Genomic DNA, 18832 nt, shown 5'->3' on the forward strand with positions numbered 1-18832 from the left:
GGCTTTAGGGTGAAAGGTTTAGGGGGAACATTAGGGGGAACTTCTTCACTCAGAGAGTGGTGAGAGTGTGGGACGAGCTGCCATCTGACGTGGTAAATGCGGACTCACTCTTAAGTTTTAAGAATAAATTGGATAGATACATGGATGGGAGAGGTCTGGAGGGTTATGGACTGGGTGCAGGTCAATGGGATTAGCGGAATAATATTTTGGCACAGACTAGAAGGGCCGAATGGCCTGTTTTCTGTGCTGTAGTGCTCTATGGTTCTATGGTACTTGGGTCCGGCTTCAGTCCCTCACTTGTTAGTACATGTCCCAAGTACTTGATTTCATGAAGACCTATTTTGCACTTTTCCTTCTTCAACTTGAGGTTCCTTTCTCTAGTTCTGGCCACCTGCCTCAGTCTGTGGTCATGTTCTTCTCGTGAGGCTTCCCAGACCAGAACATTGTCAATATAGGTTTCCATGCCCTCTAACCCTTCAAACAGCTGCTTCACTGTTCTGTGGAACGTCTCAAGAGCTGAAATAATACCAAAAAGTAAGCGTAAAAACCTGTATCGCCCGTATGGTATGTTGAAGGTACAGAGATAGGAGCTGCGTTCATCCAGCTTGATCTGCCAGAACCCTGAACTCACATCCAAGACTGAATAGTATTTAGCATCAGCTAGCTTACACATGATTTCTTCTACTGTGAGCAGCTGGTAATGCGCTGTTTGTACTGCCTGGTTTAGGTCTCTGGGACCCAGACAGACTCAGAGATTCTCATCTGATTTTTCTACAGTTACAGTTGGATTAACCCACTTTGTCGGTTCTTCAGTTTTCCTGATGATGTAAAGTTTCTCTATTCTGTCCAACTCTGCTTTCAGTTGGTCTCTCAGAATTACTGGTATTTTCCTGGGCGGGTGTATTTTGAGTGTCACAGTTGCGTCAATCTTGATGGTGTGTTCTCCTTTTAGGCAACCAATCCCCTGGAACACATCTTTATACTTGCTCAGGATGTCATTAGTGGTTACAGTCATTTTTCTCTTGATTAGCCTCAGATTTTCACAAGTTTTGATTCCAAGAATGGGTTTTGTATCAGTTTTCACCTATGAATGGAAGTGCTCGAGACTGTTTTTTGTAGTTCACTTTGAATGTGCTCTTGCCTTCTACTGCAATGTTTTCATCTGTAAAAGTAGACAGCTTCACTTTAGTTTTAGTTAGCTGTTTTTCTTTGCTTATCTTACGATACAGGCTTATGGGAATGACATTTGCTAGTGCACCTGTGTCAAGCTTGAAATTAACTATCATGTTGGCAATTTTTAAATTAACCTTCCATTCATCTTCTTTTGAATTTGTTATTATTGCACCAACGTTAAGTTCAGTTTCAGTGACTGTGTCAATCGCATGCACTTTCTTCGATTTACACATCTTAGCAAAGCGATTTAGTTTATCACAGTTCTTACACTGCTTTCCGTAGGCTGGACAACTATGTGGTAAATGCTCTGTTCCGCATTGGGTGCATTTAAATGTTTTAATAGCAGTTTTGTTCTTTTTACATTCAGACTATCTATTTGTTCTTTCCCAGGGCTGTTTTTGTTTAACTGCATCTAACGCTTGATCGTGTGCAGCTTATCGTCTTCTGTCATCTGTTTAATCTGACATTTTGTTATCTCTGCCGCTCTGCAGATATTTATTGCTTTCTCCAGCGTGAGATCAACTTCTCTCAAAAGCCGCTGTCTCAGAGTGTCATTTGCGATTCCTCAAATTATTCTATATTGGATGAGTGATTCTTCAAGCTGTCCAAATTCAAATGATTTAGCTCATTTTGTCAATTCAGTTACATACTGACTAATGTTGTCACTGCCTTGCGTGCACGTAAAAAATCAGCATGTTTCATATGTGATGTTTTTCTTAGGGCTGCAGCAGGCTTCGAACTTTTCCCTTATTTCTTTCAAATCATTTCGTTTCTCATCACTTTCAAACGCGAATGTGTTATAGACTTCTAGGGATTCTTCCCCTGCTATGTGAAGGAAGATGGAAGACTGTACCTGAGGGTCTTTTTTATCACGGCCAGTCGCTGTGAGGTACAGCTCAAATCGCTGCTGGAACCTCCTCCAGTTTTCAGCGCGATTTCCCTCCAAACTGAGTTCTGCCAGTGGTTTCGAAACCTCCATTGTACGTTTGGTTTACTTCTGAGACCACGTTCTGTTTTTTGGTTTCACACAGGCCGTTGACATTGTAGCTGAGCTAACTTTATTGATAATACATTTTCTTAACATGAACACATATCTGCACTAACTGAATTCTATCAAGAACGGTTCCAACATGTGCTATCTTACCTCCAACCCCCAGGTCAGGTGACCCACTATCTAGTACAGAGTACTGTATAGTATCTAATATTGGAGCCCACTACCACAATCAGCCATTGTCATGACAGAACTGACTTTTTCCTTCAGTAGCATTCAGAGTCAAAAACAAATATTCCACACAAGCTCAAACTGAGATTGTTAACATTTTGCTGAGTTCCATTACTTCATATGTGCAACTCTGAAAAGGGGAATGAAAATGGAAGTTTTGATTTACAGGACAATAGCAGAAATGAATCTAAGAGTTTGTAAAATATATTTGCAAAGTCCTTGAACATGTTGTTGCCTTCCAAATCTGTGCCCATTATTCCTGGAACTGCATGTTTAAATCTCTCTAATCAGGTTTCTGTCCCCGCCACAGTACCAAAATGGCTCTTTTCAAAATCACAAGTGAAATCCTATGTGACTGAGACATAGGTCGAGAAGGATGAAGAAGGATAGTTTGCCTATCTGTAGCCTTTGCATTGGCTGACCACACCACACCATCTTCCTCCAATGCCTCCACTGACATGCAGCTGGGTGGGACTGCCCTCACGTGGTTTTATTCTTAGCTATCTAATTGTAGCCAGAGTATCAATTGTAATGGCTTCCCTTCTTGTTTCTGCACTGTTACAAGTGGTGCCCCACTCTCATTCCTGCCTTTTTTACTTCTAGACTTGACTATTCCAATACACTCCTAGCTGGTCTCCCCCATTCTACTGTCAATAACCTTGAAGTTATCCAAAACTCTCCTGCCCGTGTCTTAACTCGTACAAAGTCCCATTCCCCTATCCCCCCCTGTACTCACTGATCAGTCAAGAACTTCTTGATTTTAAAACTCTCGTTATTGTTTACAAGTCCCTCCATGGCCTCAACCCTCCCTATCTCTGTAATTTCCTCAAGATACCTGTGCTCATCTAACTCTGGCCTCTTAAGCATGCCTGATTTTGATTGCTACACCATAGTTGGCCATGCCTTCAGCTCTTAGGCCCTAAGCTCTGCAATTTCCTCCCTATATCTCTCCATTTCACTTTCTTCCTTTAAGACACTCCTTAAAACCTACCTCTTTTAACATGTTTCTGTTCATTTGACTTATGTGATCCAGTGTCATATTTATTTTATAACGCTCCTATGAAGCAACTTGGGACATTAAAGGTGCTATATAAATATAAGTTGTTGCTATAATTGTTAACGTTTGAATACGTAGATGATTTTTGATAAAGGCAAGTGAGCAGAAGAAGTAATGACTTGCCGTATAATTGAAATAGTTATTTAAATTACATTTTGAGAATTCCATTCTAAATTTTTTTTGTTTTACCTTAGGACCGCCCATTATCTGCCAGAGAACGAAGAAGATTAAAACAATCTCAAGAAAAGTATCCTTATTCGGGTACCCACTGGTGTTTCTTTCTATAATTTGTTTTCTCTCTTGGAGGCGCTGATTCCTTGTAGGGTACAATTCTAGAAGTGTTGCAAACCTTCTGGTATCTTGCTCATATGGCCATTACAGTCCAGGCAGTGATTGTTGGTGGGCTGTTTGATAGGGGCTGTTGGAGCCAAGCTCAATCCTGGTTTTAGTTGAGGTCATAGGTGAATTGCTGCACAATAACCGAAAGTCAAATTTTTCATTAATTTTGCCTTTCATGGCCAATTCCAACATTCCTGGAATGCTCAACTACAATGTTCCTGCCACTGATGGACTGGAGATTAAATCCAAGACTTTCCCAATCTGCAAGACACAGCTACTCAGTGGAAAAACTTCCTGAGCCATCAGGCTGGCTGTTCACTGGACTTTAAAACCAAGTAGGAACAATGTAAGATAGAAAATGTACAGGAAGGTACTTTTTATGTAAAACACTCCTTCCCTCCTCCTTCCATTTTAGCTGTGTTATGTCAATAACTGCTGTAAAGGCTTCCCACCTGGATTGATATAATTATAGGACTCCTACTACCACCACCACCCCCTAACAGCTTTGTAATATTTTGCTTAGTCCATTCACCATTGTAAACATTTCTCAATCCAGTCTGGTGCGCAGTTACCAATATTCCAAGTATCTTTACATGATAGAGTTGCCTTATCCCACTTCTGTCACACATGCAATGTAATACTCTATAATTCTAATTTATAAAATTACACTAATTCCAATTGTGTGGATTTCCTCACCAGTTTCCACTTCAAGAAGGAGCTCACATTGTGGGGCTTTAGAAGCTAACTCATATGAAGAGAACAAAAAGGTGAAAGTCAGCCAATCCTTATCAGATATAGCTATCTATCATCGAAAGGTAATGTTATGCTCATTAGAATTTATTGTAATGTATTCTGTACCATTTAGATTACAATTAGTCATACAAAACAAAACCTCCTGCACACCAGTGCATTAACTCCTACTGGAAGACAACAAAGGAATTTATATTTGAGTATTAATGAATTTGAGTTTCCACTGCTTTCAGCAGTTAAAGGAACTTAGACTCAAGTCTTCATGACTGCTGCTGAAACTTTAAAATAAAATTATTCTGTTTATTGTATAATTGTCCATTAAACAAGTGACCCATTTAATGATTTTACTTCTAAAAAGGAAAAACATGACTGCAGTAGGCAGCATTTTGGAATTTTATTAAAATTATTGAAAGTCTTTACTGTGCAGTCTCCTTTTAATTCAGTTACTTGATTCTAATTATCCATTAATTTTGTTTATTTATAGCACTAAAGAGATACGTTTTTAAATAAATTGCTTAATTTGAAATTCCAGATAATTTTTAGTGCAAAAATGTATCAAGTAAAGAAAAATGTATATATAATATATAAAGGCCACTCACAATTTTTGAAGAAAAACGAGTAGTTTTGGCATTCAATGCCCCAAATACTGATCAAAAATTCTAGAATACTATGTAAAAACAGAATTAGAATCAGTTCCTGTAAATAAATGTCTATGATACCATATCTTTTATGTAGTGTAACCAGCTCAATGCAAGAACTGCCATGGGAAATCTAATCTGTATGTGCATCTAATGTGCAGTTATCGCTTTCAGGTGCCACAGTTTCTAACATATGCAAAGTACATGTTACACTTGATTGTAGTAGACAACATTCATTAAACAAGAGACCATAACTGAATAGGTAGGAAACAACCAGTGAGCAAGTTAGGATGAAAAGTACTAATTAAGAAGGACGAAGGAGCTAAAATGCAATGCATCAAAAATGTTCAGTCAGCAAACAGATACAATAAATTAACCAGCAGGAAAGTGAACAGGCAGCCAATAAAGCCTTTCGGAATATTTTTTGGAAAAATCTTTCAACCATCATCTTGTGTTGAAAGTAACCGAAAGACATAGCATTAGACACAACATCATAATATAACTAGTACTAACTAAAAACAAGGATCATATATAATTTCTAACATCATAACCACAAAAATTACATAGTTCCCATCAGCATCCATTAAAAATATCTCTAAAGATGTCTTTTGTGGTTTTGCCATTTTTGCATGAATGTTTTCATTTGGAAGCCTGTTCCTACATTTTGGAAAAAAGGAAACTCAACCAAAAAGTAGAGTCTCTCAATCCTTCAACACCACTGTGTTTGTCACTGCATCTGAGACTACCATTCCAGAATATGCATAAGACTCCCTCATTCTCCTCAGTTTAATAACGTAATGCGGGCTTATAGACAGGAAGTCATGGTTTTCTCCATGAGTGACCATATTACTCATAGCAAAAAATAATTCTGAAAATTTAAAGACAAATTCAAAATTCAGAACTCTGATTGGACAAACAAAACATGTTCTCCCATATAGCCTTCTGATCAGAAAACAGATGCAAGGAAAACGATTTCTCAGAACAGCTGCCATTACAGTTTGACCTGTTCCTCACTCTAAAAAAACAGGTAAGTCCCCTAATTCCTTCAAGGTGCAATAGTTTGATTCTAAAATTCTGTGCCTTGCTTACCCCCTGAGCTTCACCTCCCTGCCAATTGCTGTACTATGCTGTACTCTCCTCTCTTTCCCTCCCTCTCCAGTGTGTTCTACTCCTTGCCTGCCTCCACTGACCATTGTGCTCTCATTTCCTCAGTTGCACCTTTCTCTGGCTCAAAATGAAATCACACTAAATGTCATAACTGTCAGATCCCAGATTACCCATGAGGAATGTTTCTGAATCAGCCAGTATAAACTTTAAAAGACTCCAACTAAATAGTGTAATGTTTTACTATGATATTTCACCTTGTGATAATTGCACTTAATGACACATAAACAATTTAACATAACAGCTGAGTTGATATATGCTTTCTGTTGTATTTTAAAGAGAGATTATGGTGTACTTCAGTATTTCCTCAAGTCATAAGCAGAAATCTGGATGATTGTAACAAAGTATTATTTGGTGCTTTAAAAATTACATCCCTTCCAAAACAACACACTGACTGAAGGAAGAATATACAAAAAGCTACATTTTGTTTCATGTTTTGAACTAATACATTATTTTATCCTTATTTTGCCAGAGGACAAGTGAGTCATCCCATCGCTTTTCAGATGATGACGAGTATAGCTCTTCAACCAGCTCAACTGACAAATCAGAGGGGGACTGCAAAGAAGCGTGAGTACTTAAACTTTTGTCCTTTTTGTTTTATGATGGTATTTCTAGTTTGGGTATCAATTTACAAGGAAACTATTTCTGCCTCAAAGATAGACTTGGTTAGCATTCTATTTGAGTCTCCTTCACTGGTGATAGCTGGTTGATCCACTGAGAAACAATGAAGTGCGCCCCTATATCAATATGTGGGTTGGAGAAATAACTTTCACCAATAATGCATTGCTGCTTGTTTAGTACACTGATCAGTTGGTATCATAGGATCATCAAAGTGACACAAAACCTTGAAAGATTTGTGCAAAATAAGTTTGTGAGGCAAAATGCCACTATGCTAAAAGGCAGCTGATGTATTATTAATGATGGAAGCCACCAGGGCAGTTTCAACAGACTGAGTTTGAAGAAAGACCAGAGAAACTGGGGCTCATTAATCTTGAGTGACCTGAGAAGATGACCTTGCACAGGAATAGGGGATAGGAAAAGCTAAGTGCAGAACACTTCACATGAAACCATGATAGTGGGAAAAGGAAGCAGGTTCAAATAAGTAAAAGATAAATTTAACAACAACTACTTGTAGTGCCATTAACATAATAAAATGTTCCAAGGCACTTCACATGAGCATTATAAAATAAAGTATGACACCAGGCCACATAAGGAGATATTAGGGCAGATGACCAAAAGTTCAGAGGTAGATTTAGGAAGTGTCTTCAAAGAGGAAAGTAAGGTAGAGAGGGGAGGTATAGGAAGGATATTCCAGAACTTGGGACCTAAGTAACTGAAGGTGCTTCACCAATGGTGAAGCAATTAAAATCAGGGATACATAAGAGGCCAGCATTAGATGAATGCAGATATCCAGAAGGATTGTGGGGCTGGAGGAGATTACAGAGATAGGGAAGGGCAAGGACATGGAGGGATTTTAAAACAAGAATAAAAATTTTAAAATCAAGACTTTGCTTGACTGGAAACCAGTGATGGTCAGTGAGCTCAGGATGATGGATGAACAGGGCTTGGTGTGGGTTTAGAAATGAATAGCCTCAATTTTACGGACGGTAGAATTTGGGAGACCAGCCAGGAGTGTATTGGAATAGTCAATTCTAGAGGGAAACAAAGGCATGAATGAGGGTTTCAGCAGCAGATGAGCTGAGACAAGGGTGAAGTCAGTCAATGTTACGAAGGCAGTTTCAGTGATAGCACAAATGAGAGACCAGAAGGTCATTTGGGGGTCAAATGTGACACCAAGGTTGTGAACAGACTGACTTACCCTCAATCTGTTGCCAGGGAGAGGCATGGAGTTGGTAACTAGGGAATGAAATTTGGAGTTCCTTATGTACGATCGTGGCTGATGGGGAGGTTGTGGCGTAGTGGTGTTGTCACTGGACAGGTAACCTAGAAACCCAGGGTAATGCACTGGGGAACCCGGGTTCAAATCTCAACACGGCAGATGGTAGAATTTGAATTCAATAAAAATCTGGAATTAAAAGTCTAATGATGACCATAAAAACTACGCCAATTGTCAGAAAAACCCATCTGGTTCACTAGTGACCTTTAGGGAAGGAAACATGTCGTCCTTACCTGGTCTGGCCTATGTGACTCCAGACCCACAGCAATGTGGTTGACCCTTAAATACCCTCTGAACTAGCCTAGCAAACCACTCAGCTGTATCAAACAGCTAAAAAGTCTAAAAGGAATGAAACCTCACAACCACCCAGCATCAACCTAGGCACCGGAAATTACAACGGCAAACTCAGTCCTGTTGACTGCAAAGTCCTCCTTACTGGCATCTGGGGATTTGTGCCAAAATTGGGTGAGCTGACTCACAGACTAATCAAGCAACAGCCTGACATAGTTATACCCACGGAATCATACCTTGTAGATAATGTTCCAGAAACCACCATAAGATCATAAGAGCAGAAATTAGGCCAATCGGCCCATCGAGTCTGCTCCGCCATTTCATCATGGCTGATAAGTTTCTCAATCCTATTCTCCCGCCTTCTCCCTGTAACCTTTGATCCCCTTACCAATCAAGAATCTATCTATCTCGGTCTTAAATACACTCAATGACCTGGCCTCCACAACCTTCTGTGGCAATGAATTCCATAGATTCACCACTCTCTGGCTAAAGAAGTTTCTCCTCATCTCTGTTCTAAAAGGTCTTCCCTTTACTCTGAGGCTGTGCCCACAGGTCCTAGTCTCTCCTACTAATGGAAACATCATCCCCACGTCCATTCTATCCAGGACTTTCAGTATTCTGTAAGTTTCAATCAGATCCCCCCTCATCCTTCTAAACTCCATCAAGTATAGACCCAGAGTCCTCAAACGTTCTTCATATGTTAAGCCTTTCATTCCTGGGATCATTCTCGTGAACCTCCTCTGGACCCTCTCCAGGGCCGGCACATCCTTCCTGAGATACGGGGCCCAAAATTGCTCACAATATTCTAAATGTGGTCTGACCAGAGCCTTATAAAGCCTCAGCAGCACATCCCTGCTTTTATATTCTAGTCCTCTCGAAATAAATGCCAACATTGCATTTGCCTTCCTAACTACCGACTCAACCTGCAAGTTAACCTTAAGAGAATCCTGGACTAGGACTCCCAAGTCCCTTTGCACTCCAGATTTCTGAATTCTCTCCCCATTTAGAAAATAGCCTATGCCTCTATTCTTCCCACCAAAGTGCATGACCTCACACTTCCCCACGTTGTATTCCACCTGCCACTTCTTTGCCCATTCTCCTAACCTGTCCAAATCCTTCTGCAGCCTCCCCGCTTCCTCAATACTACCTGTCCCTCCACCTATCTTTGTATCATCTGCAAACTTAGCCAGGATGCCCTCAGTTCCTTCATCTAGATCATTAATGTATAAAGTGAAAAGTTGTGGTCCCAACACTGATCCCTGTGGAACTCCACTAGTCACTGGCCGCCATCCTGAGAAGGACCCCCTTATCTCCACTCTCTGCCTCCTGCCAGACAGCCAATCTTCTATCCATGCTAATACCTTGCCTCTAACACCATGGGCTCTTATCTTACTGAGCAGCCTCCTGTGCGGCACCTTGTCAAAGGCCTTCTGGAAGTCCAAGTAGATAACACCCATTGGCTCTCCTTTGTCTAACCTACTCGTTACCTCCTCAAAGAATTCTAACAGATTTGTCAGGCATGACCTCCCCTTGATGAAACCATGCTGACTTTGCCCTATTTTACCATGCACTTCCAAGTATTCTGAAATCTCATCCTTAATAATGGACTCTAAAATCTTACCGACGTCAGGCTAATCGGCCTGTAATTTCCCGTCTTTTGCCTCACTCCCTTCTTAAACAGGGGGGTTACATTAGTGATTTTCCAGTCCTCTGGGACCCTCCCTGACTCGAGTGATTCCTGAAAGATCACCACTAATGCCTCCACTATCTCTTGAGCTATCTCCTTCAGAACTCTGGGGTGTAATCCATCTGGTCCAGGTGATTTATCCACCTTCAGACCTTTCAGTTTTCCTAGCACCTTCTCCTTGGTAATGGCCACCATACTCATCTCTGCCCCCCGACTCTCTTGAACTTTGGGGATGTCACTCGTGTCTTCCACTGTGAAGACTGACGCAAAGTACCTATTCAGTTCCTCCGCCATTTCTTTGTTCCCCACTACTACTTCTCCAGCGCCATTTTCCAGTGGCCCAATGTCCACTTTTGCCTCTCTCTTACCCTTTATATATCTAAAAAAACTCTTGCAATCTTCTTTTATATTACTGGCTAGTTTACCCTCATATTTAATCTTCTATCTCCTTATTTCTTTTTTAGTTGTCCTCTACCATCACTATGCCTGGGTATGTCCTGTCCCACCGGCAGAACAGACCCAGCAGAATTGGTGGTATAGTGGTATGCAGTAGGGAGTTGCCCTGGGAATCCTCAACATTGACTCTGGACCACATGAAGTGTCATGGCATCAAGTCTCATGGTCAAACATGGGCAAGGAAACCTCCTGCTGATTACCACGTACCGTCCCTCATCAGCTGATGAATCAGTACTCCTCAATGTTGAACACCACTGAGGGTGGCAAGGACACAGAATGTACTCTGGGTAGGGAATTTCAATGTCCATCACCAAGAGTGGCTCGGTAGCATCAGTATAGACTGAGCTGGCCAAGTCCTAAAAGACAGTGCTGCTGGACTGGGTCTGCGGCAGGTGGTGAGGCAACCAACAAGAGGGAAAAACATACTTGACCTCGTCCTCACCAATCTACCTGTCGCAGATGTATCTGTCCATAACAGTATCGGTAGGAATGATCACCACAGTCCTTGTGGAGAGGAAGTCGCGTCTTTACATTGAGGATACCCTCCATCATGTTGTGTGGCACTACCACCATGCTCAATGGGATAGATTTCATACAGATCTAGAACCTCAAGACTGGGCATCCATAAAATGTTGTGGGCCATCAGCAGCAGCAGAATTTTGCCGAACCACAATCCGCAACCTCATGGCCCAGCATACCCCCACTCTACCATTATCACCAAGCCAGGGGTTCAACCCTGGTTCACTATAGAGTGCAAGAGGGCATGTCAGGAGCAGCACCAGGCATACCTAAAAATTATGTGTCAACATGGTGAAGCTACAACACAGGACTGTGTGCCAAACAGCATAAGCAGCAAGTGATAGACAGAGCTAAGCGAATCCACAACCATTGGATCAAATCTAAACTCTGCAGTCCTGCCACATACAGTCGTGAATGTTGGTGGACAATTAAACAACACACTGGAGGAGGAGGTTCCACAAATATCCCCATCCTCAATGTTGGGGGAGCCCACCTCATCAGTGCAAAAAATGAAGCTGAAGCATACGCAACAATCTTCAGCCAGAAGTGCCAAATGTATGATCTATCTCAGCCTCCTCCAGAGGTCCCCATCATCACGGATACCAGTCTTCAGCCAATTCAGTTCGCTCCACGTGATATTGAGAAACGGCTGAAGGCACTGGATACTGTAAAGGCTATGGGCCCTGACAATATTCTGACAATAATACTGAAGACTTGTATTCCAGAACTTGCCGCGCCCCTAACCAAATTGTTCCACTACAGCTACAACACTGGCATCTACCTGGCTATGTGGAAACTTGCCCAGGTAAGTCCTGTACAGAAAAAGCGAGACAAATCCAACACGGCCAATTACTGCTTCATCAGTCTACTCTTCATCATCAGTAAAATGATGGAAGGAGTCATCAAGTGGCACTTGCTTAGCAATAACCTGCTCACTGACACTCAGTTTGGGTCCCGCCAGTGCCCACTCAGCTCCTGACCTCAATACAGCCTTGGTACAAACATGGACGAAAGAGCTGAACTTCAGAGGTGAGGTGAGAGTGACTGCCCTTCACATCAAGGCAGCATTTGACAGAGTGTGGCATCAAGGAGCCCTAGCAAAACTGGAGTCAATGGGAATCAGGGGGAAAACTCTCCGCTGGTTGGAGTCATACCTAGCACGAAGGAAGATGGTTGAGGTTGTTGGAGATCAATTATCTCAGTTTCAGGACATCACTGCAGGAGTTCTTTAGGTAGTTCCTAGGTCCAACCATCTTCAGCTGCTTCATCAATGACCTTCCTTCCATCATAAGGCCAGAAGTGGGGATGTTCGCTGATGATTGCACAATATTCAGCACTATTCGCGACTTCTCAGATACTGAAGCAGCCCATGTTCAAATGCAGCAAGACCTGGACAATATTCAGGCTTTGGCTGACAAGTGGCAAATAACATTCATGCCACATACGTGCCAGGCAATGACCATCTCCAACAAGAGAGAATCTAATCATCGCCCCTTGACATTCAATGGCATTCCTATCACTGAATCCCCTACCATCGATGAATCCCCCACCAGCAACATCCTGGGAGTTACCATTGACCAGAAACTGAACTGGACTAGCCCATACTATGGCTACAAGAGCAGGTAAGAGGCTAGGAATCCTGCGGACAGTAACTCACCTCCTGACTCCCCAAAGCCTGTCCACCATTTACAAGGCAAAGTCAGGAGTGTGATAGAATAAATACTTTTCACTTGCCTCCATGAGTGCAGCTCCAACAATACCCAAGAATCTTGACACCATCCAGGGCAAAGCAGCCCACTTGATTGGCACCCCATCCACAAACATTCACTCCCTCCACCACTGACGCACAGTGGCAGCAGTATGTACCATCTACAAGATGCACTGCAGGATCTCACCAAGCCTTCTTAAACAGCACGTTCCAAACCCACGACTGCTACCATCTAAAAGGACAAGAACAGCTGATGCATGGGAACACCACCACCTGGAAGTTCCCCTCCAAGCCACTTACCATCCTGACTTGGAAATATATTGCCATTTCTTCACTCATGCTAGGTAAAAATCCTGGAACTCCCTCCCTAACTGCACTGTGAATGTACCTACACCACGTGGACCACGGTGGTTCAAGAAGGCAGCTCACCACTGCCTTCTCAAGGGCAATTAGGGATGGGCAATAAATGCTGGCCTAACCAGTGATGCCCATGTCCAATGAGCGAATTAAAAAAAGCTCCACTTTCCCATCTGATCCCCATTTCCCTTGATTCCTGTAGGGTCCGTCAATCTCAGTCTTCAATATATTCAGCAACTAAGCTTCCACAGCGCTCTGGGGTTGAGAATTCCAAAAATTCACAACCACCTGAGTGAAGCACGGTGGAGATACACTCCTGGCATGGCTACAAAAGCTCATCTGGGAAAAAGAGTTCATGGTGGGGGTTCTCAGGGAAGATATTCAAGAATGGAGACAAGTCCAATTGGAATAACTGCAGAGCAGTATCCACAGGAAAGATCATTGCAAGGACCCTTCTCAATCATCTACTCCCCTTGGCCAAAGAGCCCCTTCCAGAATCGCAGTGGTGTTTTCGCCCGTCGTGAGGCACTATGGGCATGATTATTACTCTGCGGCAAAACCAAGAAAAATGCAAAGAACACCACCAACTACTGTACATGGCCTTTTCAACCTCATGAATGTCTTTGGCTCTGTCAACTGTGAAAGCTTATGGAGTAACTTCCTCAAATGTGACTGTTCTCAGAAATCTGTCGCCATCCTCCACCTACTCCATGATGACATCAAGCTGTGATCCTCACCAATCGAATCATCACAGACCCTATATCAGTGAAGATTGGATCAAACAAGGCTGGGTTATCATACCAATCCTCTTCTCCATCTTCCTCGCTGTAATGCTGCACCTCACCTCCAGCAAATTATTCACAGGCCTAGAGATAATCTACAGATCAGGCAGGAAACTGTTAACCTATGCTACCTTCAACCCAAAACCACTCCAGCTTCACTCATTGAGCTCCATGGGTGCTTGTGTGTGTGCTCACTCAGAAACTGAGCTCCAGGTCATTGTCAACTCCTTCTCTTAAGCATATGAGAGAAAAGGGTCTTTCAATAAACACTCAAAAAGCTAAGGTCCTCTTCTGACCAGTTCCCACAGCACAACACCTCCCCCATTGATTAAGATTGATGGAGAAATCCTGGAAAATGTAGACTATTCTAGTGTGCCTGTCAGGCTGAGGAAGAGTATTTGAGGACCAGAATCTCAAATCCAAGACTGAGCTCATGGTTTATCAGGCAGTAGGGATCACTGCTTCTTCTACTTCAGTTGCGTCAGCATCATAGACTAACATCCGTATTTTACCAACATTTACGAATGTGGTTGACAATGTAATAATGACCAATCTATCTGTGTGATTTTGATTAAGGGACAGGTATTGACCAGGATACCGGAGATAACTCCCCTGCGCTTCTTCAAATGGTGCTATGGGATCTTTTACATTCACCTGAACAGGCAGATAGGACCTCGGTTTAATGCCTCATTCGAAAGACAGCATTTCCGACAGTACAGTGCTCCCTCCAAACTGTACTGGAGTGTCAGCTTGCACTCCTATGTGCTTCAGAGACTTGGACAACCTACAGCAGGTGCCTCAAAGCACTGGAGAAGTACCACCAACGGTACCTTTACAAGATCCTCTAAATCTGGTGGCAAGAAAGGCATCACTGAAGAGGTGGAACATCCATCAGCCACCCACATCCCCCCACCCCCGCAAGAATCATCAGAGACCCTGGGCTGGACCAAAATGGAGAAGATTAATCCGGGAAGTCACCAAACAATCAAGCGACTTTGTCAAGAACACGCAGAGGCAAAGCTGAGACATCAAAGAGAGTGCACAATCCTCCAACCGACCATCCAAGCAACACCTGTCCCCACATGGCAGAATCTGTAGATCGTGCATTGCACTTATCAGTCATCTCTGAACCCATTGAACTAGAGTGGAAGTAAGTCATCCTCGATCCTAAGAGACTGCCTAAGAAGATTTTCTCACCTAGTTTTGTATCAGCAACAAACTTGGGATATATTACCATTGGTCCCTTCATCTAAATCAATATAGATTGTTAATAGCTGATGCCCCAAAGCTGATCCTTGTAGCACCCCACTAGTAACAGCCAGTCCATCTGCAAATGGTCTACTTATTCCTATCCCATTTTTTGTCCTTTAGCTACTCCTTTCCCCCTCTCATATTTAATCACCTTTTGAGTGTGTAAAGATCTTAATGATTTACATGATCTTGCATTGCCAAGATTTAACTGCACTGCTGTTTTCTAAACATTTCCTGTTGATCTTCTAGGAAACCCGATTCTAATGAAATGCATGATCTGGTAAAACTGATGACTCAGACATTAAGCATGGATTCAAAAGATGCCAATAGAGAAAATCCAATGCTTGTTCCAACACCAGAATTCAAACTACAACGAAAGTATAGAGATACTCTGATTCTTCATGGGAAAGCTAAGGAAGATCCAGAGGATTTTTGTTTCAACGATTTTCCCACTGGTCTGTAACAACCAGGAACACTTATTCATTCTTAAATATTGTTTATTCCATAAGTGAATTGAATGGATGATTAATTTAAAATTTCAGCTTTTCCAAATTAAGCATTTTCAATTTTAGCATTTTCTGATGCTGAGATGTAAATAAAATTAAAAGTTGACCTCAGTTTACATTGCTGCAGTATATTTCAGATTACCAAATTGTTAAACCATTTCTTCTTTATCATTATCTTTAGAGGTTTTATCTGTACCAGAGAAGATCAAAAGAACAATTCAAGCTCTACGAACAGATGTTGTAAAAGGATTAGGAGTAAAGCTTTTGGAAAAAGTATATAACATTATGGAAGATAATGATGAAGTCAGGAGGGAGGTTGGTTCCCTCACCTTCTATATTCATTGAATTATTAATTTGTCTTGAGGATCAGTAGCTTATTACTTAACATTTGTCTCATTTATGTAATACTTTTAGGAATGCCTGCAGGAACACATGGGTGAAGATTTGTACCAGAATTACAGTATGAAGGTCCAACAACTAAAGTTCTTTGAAGATAATTCAAACTTTTGACTGCATGGTGCCGAAAACAATTTAATGGGTTGGTTCAATTTAAGAAGTGCCTTGTTAAACACTGATCAGTTAAAATGTGTCCATCACAGCTGGAAAACTCAGTTGTCCAAATGCATGCTGGCACCTCTTGGAGTTCTTTTAACTTTGTACCATGCAATTGATGACAAAAAAACTACACAAAGGATCATGAAGCAATGTACACTGTGCCTAGCCATGACACCTTTCAGTTTGTGAATTAAAATGACTATTACATCATATCTTTACATTATCAACTTAAGGTTGTTGATGAAATATTAGATGAACAGTTAAATATATGTTTTGTTGATATGCAGTTGATATTTTGTATTGCAAGATACCTATCTTACACATAGACAAGCAGTGTCTGTCACAGAATTTACTACACCTTGGCATCTTAATTGGATCCTTAAATCACATTATGTTGTACACTAAAGTGCGAAACATATTCATAGCTCAGTTTGAAACAATTGCAGTTAGTCAATTTATGTCTGTGTATAACCACAAATTCTGTTTCTATAAATTGCCCACAGCATATTTTAGAATGTGCTTTAAGGGCATTTTTTTCATACAGCTCCAAAGATACATGACTTTAATACCACTTATTTCATTTTCCTACAATTTTCTAACCTTCTCCTAAATTTCTGCTGTGATGGTTTTAGCTATTTGTTACCTCACAGTAGCAGCTGTTCTTGGTAAGCTTGAGTGAGTTGCAGAAAGATCCTCAAATAAAATATACACACTTTCCATTGGGGTTACTAGTTACAATCATGACTGCTAATTCTGGATGATTTTCCTTTTCTAACCCAGGGGGTTGAAGCCACTTTAGCGCTTTTTGACATCACCAAAATGAGATGAAATAACTCAAGCAAGAACAAATTCAACCATGGACACTCCTCATCTGTAGGTTCACGGGGAGATGGTGAAGAAATGGTAATGTCACTGGGCTAGTAATCCAGAGGCCCAAGCTATGGGTTCAGATCCCACCATGGCAGCTGGTGGAATTTAAATTCAATTAATAAATTGGAATGTAAAATTAGTCTCAGTAATGGTGACCATGACAACTATTGATTGTTGTAAAAACCCATCTGGTTCATTAATGAGCTTTAGGGAAGGAAATCTGCTGTCCTTCCCTGGCCCACATGTGACTTCAGACCCACAGCAATGTGATTGACTCCCAGCTGTCCTCTGAAATGGCCTAGCAAGCCATTCACCAAGGCCAATTAGGTATGGGCAACAAATGCTGGCCTTACTAGCGACTACCATATACCATGAAAAAATTAAAAAACATACTGAACAATGTATTTTTACAATCTATAAGCTTGCCTTCTAATGTAAGGTCTATAATTTAAGGTTTTATGCTCACAAAAACAAATACCCTGCGTATTTTTGAAAATATTGACTGTGCAAGACCATATGAATCAATGAGAGCTTTATGCTTTACATTTGAGAATTTAGAAATATAGGGAGGAAAGGGAGAAGGGGTATATCAATATGCACATCAGTTCAAACAGTGGGCAAACCACAGACATATTGGTACTTGTCATGAGAGAGGAAACAAGTGAGTAAAAATTCATATCAAGCATTTTCTTTCTATATACAGGAATAACCTGGTGTAAGCGTTTGCTTAGTTCTTTCTATCCACTGGTTTGTGCTTGAAATAGGAAATAATTTCCCACAATAACAGTTTCACCTTCAACCAGACCAATATCGTACAGAGGAAGATAATGTGTGATCCATGTGCAATTTGTATTGAATCACAGCTTTCAGACATAACTACAAATATGACTTCTCAATTAGGTTTGTTGTATTGTTTCTTTAACTGAACTTTGTCTAAATATGTTCACAGTCATAAACATAGGATTTGTAAACTTGGTTATATTGCAATATTTGCTAGAGGAATAATGTACACTTTTCAAAGTAAATTGAATATAGTTTCATCTGTTTCCTACAAGCTATAACATTGCACACCTTTGAAGTCTGTTATCCAATTAATTTCTCTTAATGTCATAGTTTAGTGATTTAAAAACAATAATATAACTATAGAGCACTGGACTCCCCACTCGAAAGTTGAGTTCAAGTCTTAATTTTGACTAACTTTACTTTCTGCCTGTAAATTTGTCCATCTCAGATGATAGGAGTTGGAAAGTGTTTTTGAATACAGGTTGCCTAAAAAGTGTATCTGTTCATGTTTAAGCAGAGTAAATTAAGTTTATTATTCCATTTTGAAATGTAGTTGAAGTTATAAAAAACTTTTTAAAAAATCATTGTGGATGTGTAATTTTTGATTGCTCAGGAACACTGACATTTTGTCACTTCGTACAGTAAAAATTCTTATGGCTCCCACATTGTTTGCGGGTCAGTTAATTGGATTCAAGTTAATTTTACATAGTTCACTGGATTCAATTGAAGTCATTTTGTACAAATGAATTTTCTTTATTGTTTATATGTCTTATACTTCTAAGTGTGAAGCCTACAAAAGTTAAACATTTGACAGCTTGAGAAAATAG

At 40.9% G+C, this 18832-nt stretch overlaps 1 protein-coding gene across 4 annotated transcripts in view; it reads left to right on the top strand.

Moving 5' to 3' along the window:
- Positions 1-18668, top strand: part of nek4 (NIMA-related kinase 4) — a 55384-nt gene extending 36716 nt beyond the window's left edge. For 3 of the 4 annotated variants that reach the window (XM_078543342.1, XM_078543343.1, XM_078543344.1), the window contains exons 11-16: positions 3647-3713; positions 4491-4606; positions 6816-6910; positions 15541-15746; positions 15979-16112; positions 16212-18668. In XM_078543342.1, coding sequence (XP_078399468.1) covers positions 3647-3713; positions 4491-4606; positions 6816-6910; positions 15541-15746; positions 15979-16112; positions 16212-16307 — 714 coding nt within the window. In that variant the 3' untranslated portion in view covers positions 16308-18668. The remainder of the gene's footprint in view (positions 1-3646; positions 3714-4490; positions 4607-6815; positions 6911-15540; positions 15747-15978; positions 16113-16211) is intronic. The other variant, XM_078543345.1, reaches the window with a different exon arrangement.
- Positions 18669-18832: the final 164 nt, after the last annotated feature.

The sequence above is a fragment of the Cetorhinus maximus genome, chromosome 6, assembly GCF_964194155.1.
Source record: "Cetorhinus maximus chromosome 6, sCetMax3.hap1.1, whole genome shotgun sequence".
Lineage (NCBI taxonomy): Eukaryota > Metazoa > Chordata > Chondrichthyes > Lamniformes > Cetorhinidae > Cetorhinus > Cetorhinus maximus.